At 37.1% G+C, this 19449-nt stretch overlaps 1 protein-coding gene across 2 annotated transcripts in view; it reads left to right on the plus strand.

The window, feature by feature from the left end:
- The window catches only part of LOC131070936 (uncharacterized), a 98655-nt gene extending 79426 nt beyond the window's left edge, over positions 1 to 19229 (plus strand). Inside the window, exon 4 of one of the 2 annotated variants that reach the window (XM_058006630.2) lies at positions 18918 to 19229. In XM_058006630.2, coding sequence (XP_057862613.1) covers positions 18918 to 19072 — 155 coding nt within the window. In that variant the 3' untranslated portion in view covers positions 19073 to 19229. Of the gene's footprint in view, positions 1 to 18909 lie in introns of both variants that reach the window. The other variant, XM_058006632.2, reaches the window with a different exon arrangement.
- The last annotated feature ends 220 nt before the right edge of the window (positions 19230 to 19449 follow it).

Below are 19449 nucleotides of genomic sequence, written 5' to 3' on the forward strand. Positions count from 1 at the left end.
AGGGTTTTCTCAATTAAAGAGAAAAATCAGAAATAATAATCTTCAACATATCCCAAATGAGCTCCAAAAACCTTTTTTTTTATAAATTGCAAGTCTTACGCCCTAGTTAGGGTTTTGCCATATTTTAATTTAACTTTAATAAGTTGGTGCCCACCTCAAAAAGTACTTTATTTGATAATTTAAAACCTTAGGCACAAATATAAAGTCACTTTATTAAATTAAATAATTATAGTTAAATTTTTAATTTAACTTTAGTATTTTAACACTATTTAAAAATAATATCTCAAAATACCTTATGTTGCGAAGATATCTTCAAATTAAGCATTCATCGACTATTTAAAAGTAGTAATAAGTATGCTAACTAACCTAATTGGTGTCTAGATTGACACTATAAATATTAAGTACAAACAAATTGTCCGAATACCCTCCAAAAAGTGTTAAACAACTCCATTAAGCTTTTTGAGGTCATTGGCAACATCGAAATGCTCCTCTGATCAAGCTGACACAAACCCAAAAAGTCAGCTCCAACTGCGTTGCAAGAGAACCCAAAAATGGGGACATTATTACAAAGTAGGCATACCAATTTCTATAAAAAATCTAAGTGCTAATAACACTTATATGAGTGTTTACAATGTTTTGGGCGTGCAAGTTTTTCAAGATAAATAAAAAGCTATTGTAGTTTCCTCATTAAAAATAGTTTGCTTGCACATAAAGCTAATTTTAAATAGAAATCTGTCTTCAATCATATCAACTAAAATAAGAAATCTTGAAATAAATTTGTCAAAAATATGAATTATCTAAGAATTGGTTAGATAGAAGATCCTCTAAAATATAACATCTCCAAACATAATCTTTTTGAAGATCATCTCAAAATAGCTTATTCAAAAACACTAGCAATCAAGAATAGTGGCTATCAAAAAATTAATAGCTAAAAATAGCTACTTTGGAACTCCACTTGATGAGCTTGACATGGGAACAACATCCTCTATATCCTCATCAATGAAACTCTATACTTGTGATTTGTCAAATGGTGGCTTTGAATTCATTTGAATCATCTAAACTCTAAGGTGAAGTTGCTCTCTTTGACCCACGTATTGATCTTGGTCACCTCCTGATCAACTTGGACATTTTTGGCAATGATGGACATGTCCATGTTTTTATTATGCTAAGGCCTTTGAAGTGTGTATTCACCAGCCTTTGAAATTATAGCTATGCCTCATCATACTCAATTGGAATAACATTCTTATTGGCAAAGGTACATGTGAGAGATGTAACCAAGGAAGCAACCAGCTGTCTTTCTTCATCCCATCGAGCCTTCTAGTCTCCCAATAAGGTGATGATCTCATCGAGAAGCCAAAGTAGAAAGTTATAGTGCTATGGCCAAGTAAATGTTTGGTCATTTGACTCTTTCCACTATGCTCATCTTAGCTAATTTCAAGGGTCAAAGAGTAAAAGTGAGTCAATTTTTCTATGAAGCCCTTATAGGGAAACTCTACTCATCATACAACATTGTTGTTTTGAAATCTCTTCCCTCACAAGCTTTTTGCTTTGGCCAATTAATCATACACCTTTCCAATGTTCCTAAAACGGGCCAATTAATCATACACCTTTCCATGCTTTTTCCATGTGTGACTGAATAGCTGATCCAATCGCCTTTGTTGATCCATGAGTGCAAAATCTGTGGTATGAAATCTATGGAGCTTTGGTGTAAGCTGAAGGTGACAAGCCATGAATTCCTTAAGATATTTGATTTCAACTTTTAGGGTAGCTTTATCCTCCCCATCCCTGAGAACTCTTTTATTGATTTTCTGAAACAATTTCAAGAAGATTCAGATCACCTTGCTATGACCATTACCCCACATCAGTCTCGACCATCTAAAAATTTGCTGGCTCAGTATCATGCAGTGTTTTTCATTATGGAGGGTATTTGTCTTCATGAACAAATAACCTTCCATGCTCTTCTTCATTCAAGAGAACTTCTTTGGCCTCTTAAATTTTGACTCCAAAAGAATGCAATTGTTGCAAAATGAACCTTATAAGAAGGAACAAGCTTCATCTTTCTAGTTACCATGGATCTCACCCATTCAGGCACTTATCTTTCTTGCTCATGTCTTCTAGGAGGGCTAGGGGAAGGAACATTGAAAATGTGGACAGGAAAAACTGGAGGTGGAAGATTTGCAGATATGGTGGAGAAGGAATGGAAGATACGAAGGTTTTGGATGTGAAGGAGGAGAGATAGGAGGATAAGAAGTCCTAGTAGGAGAAGCAGGGGAAGAGGTAGGAGAAGTAGCAATTGCAATGGAGGTTGCTATTTGAGGCTTGGATTTAGTTGAAGGTGAGGAGAAGATTTTGTATGGTTCTAAGCAACTGGCTTCAACTTGGGAATTTTATGATCTTCACCCTGGTTTTCTTCTTCTTTATTGCAACCAATGCCTTCAGAATTTAGCATTATATGTGAGGAAGATGAAGAAGGCACTATTTTCACATATAGAGGCCAAGAAGAACTAGCTGATTTTGGCACTTCTGCATTTCTCTATTACTTTTTGGCTTAGAGGAACCCCATTATCGTATTCATCACCAACTTAGCTCTTTTGGTGACAGAAATACTTTCTTTGTCAAACCACTTGACCATAGGCAAAGGCTGATGGTCAATACTTAATGCTACAGAGTTACAAACCATGTAGACAAGACTTCAGACTCCAAATCTAAATTAGTCTTGGGTATCGCTTTAGGAATGAAGCCAAGCATTTGTTTTATAGTCACATGACTATACTTCTGTAATGTCCCGTTTTAGGAACAATGCAATATAACCACAAAATGCAATGCTCTAATTCCACTTGTAATGTCCTCTTATGTTATTTCTTTAGGAATAAGGAAACAGTTAACCTGTAAATCAACTGCAAGAGACTTATTTCGTTGAAGTCTCAATTATTACTATATATATATATATATTGATCACTGCTGTATCTGATATAACTGATAACAATTATGCAAGGATGATCTTGATGTTCAATATGATATTAGCCTTCTCTGATTTGACAATGGAGAGTATGCTATGTTGTCTTCCTATCGCCTATAGCAATGAATTGCTATTTCTGATTTCAATCTTTAAATATATGCAATGCATATATGATGATATCGCTTGTAGCGATATGTTGCTGTTTCAGATATGAATATGAACTCCTGCAACAATGATAATGATGCTGTTTCTGATATGGTCGATTTACACTTGCAACAATGGTGTCGTCTCTGAATAAAGCCTTCAAACTATGCAACTGAAATATGCCAAGAGGCTGATTCTCTACGAGCAGATCCAATAAAGGATACAAATAGATAAAGGTTTCCAAATCCATGATTGATAGAATGGATTGGATATCCATTATATATCTTGTAAACATGGAGGGTAACATCCTTTGGTGGTGAAGAGACATATCCCCTTAATCGCCTTGTCATAAATAATGATTAATACTTGTAAATCGCACCTTTCCATCATTATTGGTTAAGTGTTCTAATCACTGTTTTTGTTTGTAATTACTTGCTTAATCGTATCACTCCAAGAATTATACATATCAGTCTATTATGCAAATCACACCCCTTTATAGGAAATTGTGATGTTCCCTTTCTAGCTAGTTAACCTATGATTTGTCATTAGCCTATTCTTAGGCAATCCCGTGGGCTAACCAGGACATTTAAGGGATCAGGGGAATATTTGGCCTAGGCAAATTCAGTTTCATGCCATTCCGAGGTGATTTGAGATGTTTTTGAGGAATTTACTATTTATAGTAAGTCAGCTGTGGGCAAGTTCAGTGACACCAGAGACTTCATGGACAATATTTAGGTGGATGGCAATTAATTATTTGATTGGTGTTCAATTAGTCATTTGATTATTATTTATTTAACGATAAAGAGAGATATAAAGTTAAATTAAAATATTTAACTTTATCGTTATTTAATAAATGACTATAGTGTGGACAATAAAGTAATATGTTATAAATATTAAATGTCCCCTTTCACTAAAGTACACGACACACATAAAGAGGAGCTAATATTAAATAAAGGTGTTTCTTTTATCCCACATTGACAAGATGAGTGAATGGACTCTCTTGTGAGAGTTATAAAAGAGACTAAATAGTTCTCTTTCAGGCATGTTGGATTGAATAAGAGTTTATGAAATTGTTTGAATAGTTCATCTTCTAGGGCTTGGATGATGAAATCCCTCTTTGCTAACAATCTCTACGCTGTTACAAGACACAGTTTGGAGGTTTAGTTTGGTGTTTGAATTAAGGTAAAATCTAATTGCTTCATTTAGCTATTACTTCAGTTATCCAGAAGGCTGATTTGAGACACCGAAATTGGGATTGGATCGAAAATTGAAATCTACTGGAGTTTGTGTTGAGTCGTACTATCCTGGAAAGTACCGTACAACACTGTGCAATATTAGAAAGCAAAATACAAGTTTCAAACCACTTGAAGGGGGGGCATACCAGTCCGGAAATCATCTACAGCCAGCCATACAAATCAGAAATACCTAGTACTGGGTTGTACAGTATTGAAAGTGTTGAGGGAGGGTGCCATACTAGTCTGAAACCACCTTCAAGAGGGCCGTCTGGGTCTGCAATCTACAGCAAGGGAGCCTTTTCACATCTGAAACCAAAATAAGGGAGCCGTACCATGTTGGATTGTTAAGTCAAGACTCATTAATGCTGTTATTGTACTCAGTAAACATGCTTATGTTTGGAGCAGTGAATTTGGTACGCAAATACTGTGTAATGTTTATTATTTGAAGAGAAAGCAGAGTAGTGAACTGCTGTTATTGTTTCTCAGAGTTGTTGGTGTTAGAATAGAGGAAGTGTTTGGCTCATTATTGTTGAAATTAATATAGAAAGCTACAATATCTATATTTTATGCTTATTTGTGTTTATCAATTCCCCTATATGTTTCCAAGTTATTGTAAACTCAAAATAAAACCAAAATCAGAAATCTCCATAGTCAGCTTGCAAGCAACCTATTTGACAAATCTACTGTGAGTGTGAAAGGCAAAAAATAGTGGCTAGCAAGGGGGCATCTTATAGCTGTCTGCCCTTCCCAAAATTGATTGCCCTCAAGCAATTTCAATTCTGGATGCTGCAAAACTTATTCATTCGCCCAAGTAGCATCCTCCACTGGTAGGTTCCTCTACTTAACCAGATACTCCTTGATGGTTCTTCTTCCAAGTGTTCTCTCCTTGGTGTCAATGATAGCTTCAGGAACCAAAATCAACTTTCCCTCTTCATCCAGAGGGGGTAACTCTGCAGAAGGTTCAACATTATGACCAGGGGCTTTCTTAAGTCTGGAGACATGGAAAACATTATGTACTCTACTGCTTGCTGGAAACTCCAGCTCATATGCCATCTCGCCAATGCGACGGGCAACTCTGAACGGGGCCATAAAATTTCAGTTTCAACTTCTCTGCTCCACTCTTCTTGAGTGTAGAATGTCTGTAGGGCTGGAGTCTCAGGTAGACCATATCCCCAACCGCAAAACTGCGCTCCACTCTGTGTTGATAAGCATACAACTTCTGCTGATTTTGTGAATGCTGGATGTTTTTTTTCAATGATCTCAAGATATCCTGATTATTCTATAGCAATTCCTTAGCCTTAAGGAGGCACTGTCTCCCAATAGTAAATCCATGAAGTTAGGAGCCTCACATCCATATAATGCCATAAACAGTGTCATCCTAATAGTCATAGGGTATGTGGTGTTGTAACAATACTCTCCTATATGCAACCATCTGACCCAAGCCTTCTGCTAAGTTGACACATAATTTCACAGTTAATCCTCCACCCATTTGTTTATTATCTCCGTTTGACCATTTGTCTATGGGTGATAGCTGGTACTGGGAGTAACCTCGGTACCACTTAACCTAAAGAGTTCCTGCCAAAATAAACTCAAGAATTTGCTGTCCTTGTCACTCACAATGTATCTGGGCAACCCCTGTAACCTGAATACCTCTTTGAAGAAGTCAACCACTTGTGCTGCTGTGTAGGTCACTACAATAGCAAAGTGAGCAAATTTCGTCAATTAGTCCACTACCACAAAGATACAGTCCTTACCTTAAACCTTAGGCAGCCTTGTAGTAAAGTCCATCAATATACTCTCCCATTTTTGTTCTAGAATCGGTAAGGGCTATAGTAAATCAGCTAGAAAGGTGTGCTCATTTTTGTTCTGTTGGCAAACTGAGCACTCCCTAACATATTTTAGGACCTCATTCTTTAGTCCTTTCCATGTGAACCTCTCCCGAATTTGTTTGTATGTCTTGAAGAACCCTGGGTGACCAGCCAATGGTGAATCATGAAAGGTCCTCAAGATCAGTTCCTTAAGATGTGAGGAAGGCACCAAATAAATGTTGTCCTTGTAGAAGATGAAATCTTCCGTCACTATATACCTATCATCTTGAATAGTGCCTTCTATCAATCTTGCTGCCCATGAATCTTTCGCATACTCTGCTACCGATTTCTCCTTCCAATCTACAAATATCTCCAATAAAGAGCATATATGAGGTCTCTGATAACTCAATGATGAACCACTAGTACCAAACCGGTACTGAGGGGGGGGGGGGGGGGTGAATCAGTACAAACACAAATATAGTCCAAAACCGGTTTGACAGCAAATACTCCAAACGACTGGCAAACAGGAATAACTATTCAACACAGACTGCAACCGGTAAAGCCAAGAGTGTCTAAAACAAGCATTGACCGGTTGAACACTTAGCTTTTCATTTAACTCAAAACAACACTACCATTTCACCCTCATGCATGAACAGGTAAACTATCCTCTGATCGTCATAACAGTTAGTTCAGTATGCTTTATAGACAGGCATAAAACACAGAACCATCATATGCTCAACAGGTAGTAACAAAGCATCACACATGACACACATATTTTTCACGTGGAAACCCAACTGGGAAAAACCACGGTGGGGATGAATACCCACAAGCTGCTTTTGAACTCTTTTGAAGTCCGCTCTGTTAGAAGCCTTGTCCGGTTAAAGACATTACAATAGGTTCTGCTAGGAACCGATCCTGTTAGGGATCACCCGGTTAAGGGATAGCTATAATACCCGGTTAAGGGTTAAACCCGGTAGGGTCACCTTGTTAGAGGATTTCAAGAACTCAATAGCTAAAGGATCTCCAGAGCTCTGTAGCTTCTCAGAACTCATTAACCTCGAGTTACCCGGTTAAGGGATTTGAATCAAGCCTGTTAAGACCACCCTGTTAGGGGATTTTGCATCAAGCCAGTTAAGGCTACCCTGTTAGGGGATTTTACAATTGTTGAAGTGGTTAGAGATCAACAAGAATTACAATGATCTGTTAACAACACTCAATGCCAATGGAGATTCGTTTAGGCTCCTCTTCTCCTTCTGCACATTCACTTTGCAGGTATCTCTTCTCTCCTTTGGTCTGGCAAGAATCACGTATCACTTCCCTTGGATACACATTCACAACCTTTGCCAACAACCCTAGAAAGAAACACAACATCCACCTTATAGGAAACAGACAGGTCGGTAGCAAAAACCCTAAACCCTAAACCTGTTAGGTTAAGCAATTCAAGCGGTTCAATCCTGACCGTTGAATCATATTGCATTAAATGCAATAGTCTTGAATCGATCTCAAGACATTCTCCATCGTCCATTTTCCATCGATTTCATGGTGGCTGATAACCCATCACGCGTTATCACCGTTTGACAGACTTCGCACATTCCTGAGGTAGATAGGAATAGTCTTCTTTATGCAAGATCCTTCACACGCACAGAGCTTACGTGGCAACACGCTCTGACCTCCATTATACTGCTAACTCATCACACGAAGATCACCGATTGAGTCACACAGACTTGAGGTACTCCAACCGGAAATCCTGAAGTGGAAGCTACCTACCAACCGGTAGTCATACAATGCTTCCATGTGCCGGTTCCCATAACTACATGCCGGTTCATCTTGACATGCCGGTTCTCCTTGAACAAATATACTGCTTCACTTTGGCATATAAACCGGTTCATACATATGCCAGTTCCCTCTTCTCACATATCACATATGCCGGTTCACTTCATAACACATATTGACATCAATGACAACATACAATGTCATTATGTCTTCATGCCGGTTCACATAATGCCAACAGTCTCTGTGAGAGTGCATCCGCTACTACATTTTTCTTACATTCAATGTCAAAGTCATAGGCCTGCAACTTAGTAATCCATTTTTCTTGCCTATTTTTAAGATCTTTCTGGTTCTTAAGGTACTCAATGCTATTATGATATGTCTTAATCACAAATCTACCTCCCACCAGATAAGATCTGAATTTGGCCAATGCATGCATGATGGCCAACAACTCCTGTCATAGATGGAATAACTCTTCTCCAACCCCCTAGTTTTCTTGTCTCATATGCTATAGGGTGTTTTTCTTGCATCAACACTACACCAATTCCATCCTCTGAAGTGTCACAATGTAGCTCAAATGGTTTGGTGAAGTTTGGAAGAGCTAACACTGGGCAAGATGACATTAGCTGCTTAAAATGCTCAAAACACTGTTGTGTTGATTCTGACCACTCAAAAGCACCCTTTTTTGTGAGATTTGTCAATGGAGCTGTTGTTTGTGAAAACCCCTTCACAAACCTCTTGTAGAAACCGCACAACCCAAAGAATCCCTTAAGTTGAGTAGGGTTAGCCGGGGTAGGCCATTCAATGATAGCTTTGATCTTCTTCGGGTCCACTATTACCCCATTTGCACTAATGATGTGGCCAAGGTATAAGAGCTCTGTCATGCCGAATTCACATTTTGACTCCTTGGCATAAAGAGATTCACTCTCCAAGATACTCAGGACCTCCTTGAAGTGTTGCAAATGTTCCTCCCAAATTTTACTAAATATCAAAATATCATCAAAGAAGATTAGCACGAATTTCCTCAACAGTCTCTTGAAAACCTGGTTCATGCAAGTTTGGAATTTGGTAGGAGCGTTGGTTAGCCCAAATGGCATAACCAAAAACTCAAAGTGGCCATAGTGGTACTTGAAAGCTGTCTTCCCAATGTCCTCTACTCTCATCTTGATCTGATGGTACCCCAACCTTAAGTCTATCTTTGAGAAATAACAAGCTCCATGCAACTCATCAATCAACTCATCTATCTGCGGTAAAGGGTACCTTTTTTTGATAGTCTTTTTGTTCAATATGCTGTAGTCGATGCACATCTGGATCATTCCATCTTTCTTCTTCACTAATACAATTGCTGATGCAAAGGGACTTTTACTTGGCTTGATGTGACCCATCTCCAACAACTCCTTAATCGCCTTTTCAATCTCATCCTTATTCTTCTTAGGATGACAATGTAGAGTAGTAATCATAGGTTTAGCTCCCTTCAATTCTATCACATGCTCTATTCCTCTTTGGAGGGAACTCCATGAGGTATGCTGTCAAAACCTTAGTGTACCTAGATATTACCTTCTAAATATCTAGATGGGTAACTATTCGCTTCCTGCTCAGTAGTTGTAGGCATAATAAGGCACTCCGCTGCCCACTCTACTTGATCGTGCCTGAACAATTGTTCCATCCGCTTAAGTGAGACTACTCTTAAGTCCACCGTTAGAAAGTCCCCGAAGTACCACTTTCCTTCCGTCGTGCTCAAATCTCATCTCGAATTTCTCCAAGTTAAAAGTAAACTCAACTAAAGATGTCATCCAAGTCATACCCAGTATCACATCATAATCACCCATGTCTACTACATAGAAATCATCTACTAGCTCATAATCTCCCAATCGCATGTGCAAATTGGTGATCTTTTGTGTGCAAAGAAGTTTGTGCCCACTAGCTACCATCACTTTAAAGCCATCATGCTCCTCTATTTGTAGACCTTTCTTGGCCACCAGTTGCGCATCAATAAAATTATGCGTAGCCTTGTGTCTCTTAGTGAAATTATTCGCTAGCCCCGTATCGTAGCTCGCACCTTGAAGGTGATTACCTTTTGAGCACCTATCAACCGTGCGATGGTCTTTTCATCTCCAAACTCCCCTTTAATGTATTTTCTTCATCACTGCTTTTTGAATCAGATTGTTGTTTTGACTTCTTTGAGGCTGACTCTTCAGCAAAAAAATACTCAATCTGTTTTGCCTTTGCTTTAATAGTACAACTATGGGAAGGGTCCCATGGTTCTTTGCAGTGAAAACAAAGTTTCTTCCTCTTGAGCTCATTCAACTGTCAAGTCTGCTTGAATCATTTCGGGGTGGGTGAGAATCATTGTGGTTATGCTTCTTGTCTTTGTCTTTTTCTGTGGATAACCCTTTGAGTGAAACCTATTCCTCGAACTAGAAGCCTCCATGTCCCTAGCCTTCTTAATGGCTTCTTGCAATGTAGGTGGATTGAAAGCCTTAATCCACCCCCTCAATGGATCAGCTAGACCATCCATAAACAACACCATGAGCCTCCTCTGTGATATGTCAGTAGCCAACACTGAGAGTCTTTGAAATTGTGAAATATAAGTCTCCAATGGTCCCCATTGTTTGAGCTGAGTTAGTTCCTTGAAGTGCAATTCTGGATCCTTTTTGTCGAATCTCTCTATCAATCTCTTAGTAAATTCTACATAAGAGGTAATTTGGTCATGCCCCATAGTAACCATGCCGTGGTGCCACCACTCATGTGCAATGCTGTCAAGGTGTATAGCTTCGTATTTGATGGCCTCTTCTTTTGGCATAGGGTTAAGCTGAAGATATGTGTCCACTTTTTGAACCCAAGCTCGTGCTATGGTCTTCCCTAAAGCATCAAAATATGCTAGAGTCAGCTTCCCCACTTTCTTCCGTAATTCAAAATTTTTGATTCCTATCTCCGACACATGGCATGTGTCTCATCCTCACATCGATATAATCCCGTAGGGATATAGCTGCTTGAAAATTTGGTTCTCCACTCACCCAATCTCTTCTAAACGGATCTTGTAAATTAGTGATCTGAGGCTCATTTACAAGCTGTGCTGGTGCCCTAGATGGGAAGATAGGTAGAAGAGGTCTAGAGCTCATCATTCTAGTGGGTTGAGCTACATGTCCAAAGTTGTTGTCCACGTTTCCTCCTCTGTTACCCCCATTTCCATTTTGTCCACCATTATTACCCCCATTGTTCACACCATTGTTTGCACCTCCAGCATTAGCATTAACATTAATATCCATTTGCCTAGCCATCGTCTGAATCATCAAGTCCATCCATTGGTTCTATTCCTGTGCTCTCTGTTCTACTTGTCGCTGCCCCTACATGAATTGTTCCATCATTTTGAAGAATCTCTCCTCACCTGGATCTCTTCTCTCACCCATATTGTGAATGTTTTGTTCTCTTGTAACTCCTTGTTCTTCTGGCCCTATATTTAATGCTGCAGTATTCCTTTGTGTGTTGTAATGGTGAGTGAAAGGTTGCTTGTCAAACCCAGACATATTACCATTTGCTCATATTGTACCCTCAAGGATGTTAAGATACACTGCTTTGATACCACTATAAGATGCCCCCTTGCTAGCCACTATTTTTTGCCTTTCCCACTCACTATAATTTTGTCAAACAGTTTGCTTGCAAGCTGACTATGGATTTTTCTGATTTTGGTTTTATTCTGAGTTTATAATTACTTGGAAAGATATAGAGGAATTGATAAACACAAATAAGCACAAAATATAGATATTGCAGCTTTCTATATTAATCTCAACAATGAAGAGCCAAACACTTCCTCTATTCTAACACCAACTATGAGAAACAATAACAGCAGTTCACTACTTTGATTTCTCTTCAAACAATAAACATTACACAATATTTGCGTACCAAACTCGCTTCTCCAAACATAAGAATGTTTACTGAGTACAATAACAGCATTAATGAGTCATGACTTAACAATCCAGCATGGTACGACTCCCTTATTTTGGTTTCAGATGCGAAAAGGCTCCCTTGTTGTAGATTGCAGACCCGGACGGCCCTCCTGAAGGTGGTTTCAGACTAGTATGGCACCCTCCCTTAGCACTTTCAGTACTGTACGACCCAGTTTTAGGCATTTCTGATTTGTATGGCTGGCTGTAGATGGGCTCACCTTTTGGTACGCCCCTCCTTCAAGTGGTTTCAGACCTATATTTTGCTTTCTAATATTGCCCATGGTTGTATGTTACTTTCTAGGATAGTACGACTCAACACAAACTCCAGTAGACATCAAATTGGTACGGCCCAACCAAGAGAATAATAATTGTCAATTCAATCCCAACTTCAACGTCTCAAATCAGCCTCTTGGATAACTAAAGTAATAGCTAAATGAAGCAATTAGATTTTACCTTAATTCGAACACCAAACTAAACCTCCAGACTGTGTCTTGCAACAACGTTGAGATTGTTAGCAAAGAGGGATTTCGTCCTCCAAGCCCTAGAAGATGAACTTTCTAAACAATTTCATAAACTCTTATTCAATTTAGCATGCTTGAAAGAGAACTGTTGAATCTCTTTTATAACTCACAAGAGAGTCCATTCACTCATCTTGTCAATGTGGGATAAAAGAAACACCTTTATTTAATATTAACTCCTCTTTATGTGTGCCATGTACTTTAGTGAAAGGGGACATTTAATATTTATGATATATTACTTTATTGTCCCCACTATAGTCATTTATTAAATAATGATAAAGTAAAAAATTTTAATTTAACTTTATATCTCACTTTATCATTAAATAAATAATAATCAAATGACTAATTGAACACCAATCAAATAATTAATTGCTATCCACCTGAAGATTGTCCATGAAGTCTCTGGTGTCACTGAATTTGCCTACGACTTACTATAAATAGTAAATTCCTCAAAAACATCTCAAATCACCTCGGAATGGCCTGAAACTGAATTTGCCTAGGCGAAATATTCCCTTGATCCCTTTAAATGTCCTGGTTAGCCCACGAGATCACCTAAGAATAGGCTAACGACAAATCAAAGGTTAACTAGCTAGAAAGGGGACAATACAAAAATCAAGTTATTAATCGATGGTGGCTTGTTAAGGTCTTTAGCCAAATTGTTGATTATTTATTCTTCAAGACTTAATTGGATCTTTTTCCCTAGTGATGGTGATAGTGAGAAAATCGTATATCTTTATATAAACTGGATAGTGAGAAAATCGTATATCTTTATATCTTTGTTAAGGTCTTTAACCTAATTGTTGATTCCCTATCCATACCTGTACCCAAATCGGTAACTTAGGTTAAAAACTTACAAAAACTGGACAGTGTGAAAAGACAAGACTTATTATGATGTGTTTAGTCCTGGAGGAGACTAATATCAAAAGAAACTCTTTGTTCATAAGCCTCATAATCTTAAGACCAAAGTATCACAGTTTAACAATATTTTCCTCATCCAACCCCTTTAGCATAGGCTTTCAAAAGACTACACACAGTTACAAAAGTTAAAGGAAACGTTTCACTAGAATGGTCAGTGCAATTTTACAAGAATGGGTGGCAAGGAGTAAAGAATAAAGCTTAGCTTAGTTAAAGAAGACCAGTTGGCAATTTGGTTCGTAGTTGCAACCCTAATAGAAAAACACACTTAGCCAACATGATGAGCACACCCAAAATCTCCCTTCCTTTGAATCACTTACTGTCCAACCATCAAACTTCCTTCCTTGACCCCATGGGAAAAAGAAGAATTCCCCCCCAAAATGGTTCTCCCTTTTCCTCCTTAAATTCCCAAAAACCAAGCACATTAAAAAGCACTACTTTCCATAGCTTTTATGGCATAGGAGAGTTAATGCCTCCCACCAATGATGGTTCCTTGTCAACAGAAACAAATGCTCATATTAAAAGTTAAATCTCCATTATTATTTATCAAAGTTTTGAAATATAATCAACAACATAACTTTAAGACATTCCCTAATTTTAAGCCTCAGAATAAAATGTTAGGAAACAAATACTTGAGATACACTCTTTGGTCTGTTCACTCAGGAGACCACTCAGAAACTCAATAATTAGTACATCCACATGATCAACAATGATGATAAGTGACAAATGAATATCAATCCATTTGAGCCAAAAAGACAAGAAGACCAATAGAAACCAAACACAACAAACACATTACAACTGTCACTATTTAGCTTCAAGTCAAAAGACACCTCTACATTAACACCAAGCGTTAGGAATCTACACATAAAAGTGACTGTACATAAGTAGCCTCTGAGCATCTCAAAATGGAATGAAATTGACATCAAGTTGTTCCTTCAATTATAAGTCCAAAAATGCTAATTAAATAATGAATTCAAATATGTCACCGATCAAACCCACAAGGTAGGTCTTGTATGGGGAATGGACTTGAGGGGCAAGCCACATGGGCCACCAAGTCTAGCAATTCCTTGGGCTTGGTAGACAACGGACCCGCGCAAACCCTCTCATGTTCCAACTTCCCAACTCTAACTGTTTGAATAGATTAGATCTAATTATAATAAGAATGGAATATGTATGTAGGTGTTTGCTTCCTTGGGTGCAGGTTGTTCTCCCAAGGCTACATTCTTTCAATACAAGGTAAGTCACATTCTTTACTTTTAATTTATATGTTGATAGTATTCAAAAAGAACAGTTATAATTTGTATGATAGAGTTAAGATCATAAGTTGTTTCATAAATTCGTTTAAAAGAAGTTTAATTAAAGAAGTTAGATAGTATTTGTCTCCTCATTAATCAATTTACTTCAAAGTTATAAATGTACTCAAATGAGAAAATCATTGCTAACAGGCCTATAACAACTAGGGGATATTATAGGGGGTGTTTGAATTTAGTATAACAATGAATTTTACCAATTTAAACTTTATAATCATAATAACATTATTTACTATCTTTTAACAATTATGCACTTAGTAAGAACACAATAACACAATGTTTTACGTGGAAACCCAAATGGGAGAAAAACCACAGCAAATTAATGCTTTTATATACCAACCTACTAGAGGCAACAACCCCTCACTTAGTTTGTGAGCACCAACCCACTAGAAGCACCAACTCCCACTTCTGAATTTGTAGGCACCAACCCATTGGAAGCACCAACTCTCACAACTGAGCACCTACTCAGCAAGAGACACCAATCTCTTTTCTATGAGGCTCCAACCTCCATATCAGAACTTGATTCCACCTTGCTTGTTGCTTCTTCACCGGATGAAGGATAATTCAAACTCTTCTACTCATACTTCTCTTTACAAGATATGCTTATAACATTTCTTTACACATATACTTTTCCTTCACATCTGCATAAGTGTCACTTCAAATCTGCATGTATATACATATATATTTGTTGCCATATACTCTGGGATCTGCCTTTAACCCTTCTCACAAATCTGCCTTCAACCCTCGTTACAAATCTGCCATCAACTTTTTCACAAATCTGCTCAATCTCTTTTCGCAAAACTGATCATAATTATGGAAATTTCTTCACATAAATTTCTGCTTTGAGATCTATCTCAATTGCTCATATTTCTTCATATTTCAATTTGATTTTATCCTTCATAAATGGGGTGCAAATGTTCTTCACTATGAATCTAAAGCACGCTTAATTTTTCTTTTCTTATTCTTTCTATACTCAGATATTTCTTATTGCACACGCAACACTAAATAATTCCCAAATGATTTTATATCTTTTAAGAGAGCCAATTTCTAAGAGACACGTCTTTCCAAAAGATAACTTTCAAATGGAACAAATCAAATCTCTTCATATTAATGTTGTTTGGTAAATCACATCCTTTGAAATAAATCGCGTTGCACTGATTTTAAATCACACTACTTGGGAGATCATTTGCTTTAGTCGATTCAACATATTAGTTTATTTGTATAATAAAACATATTAACCTATTTATTGTGCTCTTTTGACTCTTCTTAAATGAGCTTTATTTAACTTCAATTAATAATTATATTAGCTGCGATAACATCTGGTTTACATGCATGACCACTTCACTACCGCTCTGTCTTCATTCATGGATATTGAGGATTTGCTCTTTACTATGCTCCATTTTGTCCAATCACAAATATGTGTTCTTTGTTCAAATGTTTGTTGCATTTCTAATGCACACTTATTCCTTACTTTGACTTCTTCAGTTGCAGATTTGTCAAAGTAGTTTCTGTGATATTCATTGCACTTTATAAATAAATTGGCTCTTTAAACATAGTCGATGTCTTTAATTATAAATCTACTCTTTAAACATAAACACTGCACAACATTGTTCATGTTGATCACTGCCATTTATTTATTGACATTACCATCATAATATTAATTAATCGCTGCATCACATTACTGGTTCAAAGTCTTGTTAATACAAATTGTATTACCTCAAAACAAGCAATTTATAGTTTATGAATTTGTTTCTATCATATCCGATGGTTGAAACCAATCTTTGCATCCTTCACGCTGCACCAAAATATCATCTGGATTATAAGGCATCTCATACTACCACCTTTATATCAGTCGCTGCAAACAAACAAGCTTCCTTTAATCGATGTTCTTTCTAGTAATCGCTGCCATTTGTTACATATAAATGTTGTCTTTGTAATCGCTGCTTTGTTACACTTCATCACTTCTCATACGTTAATTGCTTTAATATGTACATAGGCTGTACACATATCATTGCTGCTCATTAGATATCTGGAAATTGATGAAATGCTACATACAAATATGTAGTCACTGCCTCCTATCCTGTGTGTGAAATTCTTTGACGTGATGCTATTCATGTGTTATTGAATGATCGATAATTTGTATGCTGGTGGCCTCTTCCAAATCTGTGGACTATGTTCCATCTTGCAAGGATGTTTCCATGACACCTCTTTGGAATGATTCAAATCATCAACTTTAAATTCTCTTTAATGCTCATTATTGTAATCTTCTATTTGCTCATTACTGAGTTCTCCTATTTTAAAATTTTAGCAACTATTCTCTCATCTTGAAGTGTGTATAAATGAGTATTCATAGTGATTTAATATATATCACATTATTGAGCAAAAATACTTAGAACTCATCATGAAGTGTATCCTTATCTCATCTTGAAGTGTGTATGAGTATTCCTAGTGATTTAATATATATCACATTATTGAGCAAAAATACTTAGAGCTCATCATGTGATATATTCAAGTACAGTCGTAATTAATATATTTCTCTTTATAAGAATTGACAATCTTCTTTACCGAGTTGGGTCTTCATATCATCTTGTCATCAATGACAGTTATAAATAATCTTACATGAGTGCTCTTGACATCGATGATAATATTTCCAACAGGAGGACCTTGGCAATGAAGTTTGCATCCTTCACCTGCCCCTCACAATTATTTGCTTTCAAAAACATTTCTCTTTTAGGGCATGCTACAATGATATTAATTTAAGGTCGGTTTTTGCAATACTTCCATACATAATAAGTGATGGGCACTTCCATTTCAGCCCATGAATCCCAAATTGGCTGCAAAGATGTTTCTTAAAAATATTTTTCTTTTGCCATTATGGTGTTGCACAGCTTTTCATATTGAAGATCCATGTAACTTTAAGGTGTTTGACTGATTGTTGTCACCATTTCCTACCTATATGGTTTTCTCACTAGGTTGAAAAGAAACCCATTGGTATAAATACAACTCACAAGGTGCTCATTTGCAATTTCCCTCACCTCATTCTGAAATACCCTATATAATGGGCCACTTATGCAGGAAAGACGGGATTTTGTCTTCTTGGGAAGACAATGTTGCAATGAGCGGATGAAGGGTAGCCATTATTAGAGAAGTAAAATATGGCTTTGAAGTTGGTTTGCACGATCCTTTCGTTGATAGTTGATGAGATTCTTTGGACAAGGATTAAGAGGTTGAGGATTAGGGTGACCACATGGTTTGCATGATCCTTTCTTGGATAATGGATGAGATTCTTTGGACAAGGATTAAGAGGTTGAGAAGTAGGGTGACCACATATTATGAAGTGGAAGAACTTGCCAATGGAAGATGCTACATGGAAAGATAAAGGTTTTATGTGGAAGCATCCATATTTGGTTGGTGTTGAGGTCGATGGTTTAAAGAGGGAGAGTATGTAACACCCTTAGTCTATTGGATGTTTAAGGTTGTGAAGCGATCAAATTGTGGTGCACATAATAACTTGATAATTTGTAGACTTAATAATTCTAAAGTAATTGGGCTAGTTGAGCTTATGGGGTTACCATATTCATTATAGTGCCTCTAACTTTCTTCGATTAATGTTTTGGTATAGTTTTTATCTGATTTGGATGACTATACTCTACTCATTGCTGTTAATAACTTTACTAATTTTTTGATGGCAACCAAATTTTAGAGGCTGTTATGATAGATTTATATGAAGGAAGTCATTCAATACTGCTGCCTTAGCTATATGGATTCCGAAAGGCACCATGCACAGTACTTTACAGCTGTCATCATTGGATTTGGGATTTCAAACTCCCTTATAATTCATCTTTAGACCTTTTCACTTTCTTTTCCTTTTGGATACCAAAAAAGGTTTGTGAATTGCGTTAAGCTGTTTCATGTAGTTGTGTACAAGAAACTTAGATTTTCAAAGCAGGTGCTTCAATGCAGGTTGAGAGCGTTTGGTTCCACCAATTGTCAATCCTCAATCCTTCACGATGTGGACTTCATAATTTAATCTATGTTGTGAGCATGTTCGATTTCCATTAAGTGGAACAGGTGTTTTTTAGCCTGATTTTCTCTTTCCTTATTGTCTGAAAATTTTTATTCGTAGTTTTCTTCAATGTTTGAAACTATAGTTTTCAGATGGCAGAGCTTAACATCTCTAGGTTAAAAGGTTTTAGAAATTTGCAAAATTGACAAATTTATCTTTTTACTTTTGCAAGATATGTGAATGCCTTTCAGTCAGATTTATGGTAGCACGTGTTAACATGATTTTGTTCCTGTGAAGCTCTGGAGGAATGGCGCAAAAGGAAAATGGAACGGGCAAAGAAACGAGAAATGGGGAAAAATGCTACAAGTACCAATACAGGGGTAATAAGAGAAAAGCACTAGCTCATGAAAAATCTGCATTTCAGTTCTTGTTTAAGAGGATTATTAGTTTGGTAGCCTAGTAAAAGGATTTGACTTCAGCAATTGAATTCTAAAGCATATTCCTGATTATCACTATGAGCTTGATATTGTTCAAATTGCACTTTGGCCTGTACTTATTTTTTTAATTCTGTTGAAAAACATACATTTTTTTGATTGTTTGGGGACTTTTTAGTCATATATTTGTTTGTACATGGATTTTTTTTTTGGACTATGGTTAAGAAGCATTCCATTTGTTTTCTTTTGGAGTGACAATTTAAGTGCTAGTGCTGGTATTAATTTTATTTTGCTATAGGGAAGATGACCCAGTAGTTGTGTGGGCTAACTTTTCCCCTGTCAAGACCCTAAATTGTAATTGAAATTTTCTTTTATTTTGCTATAGGGAAGATGACCCAGTAGT

This window comes from Cryptomeria japonica, chromosome 1 (assembly GCF_030272615.1).
Source record: "Cryptomeria japonica chromosome 1, Sugi_1.0, whole genome shotgun sequence".
NCBI classification, from domain to species: Eukaryota; Viridiplantae; Streptophyta; class Pinopsida; order Cupressales; family Cupressaceae; genus Cryptomeria; species Cryptomeria japonica.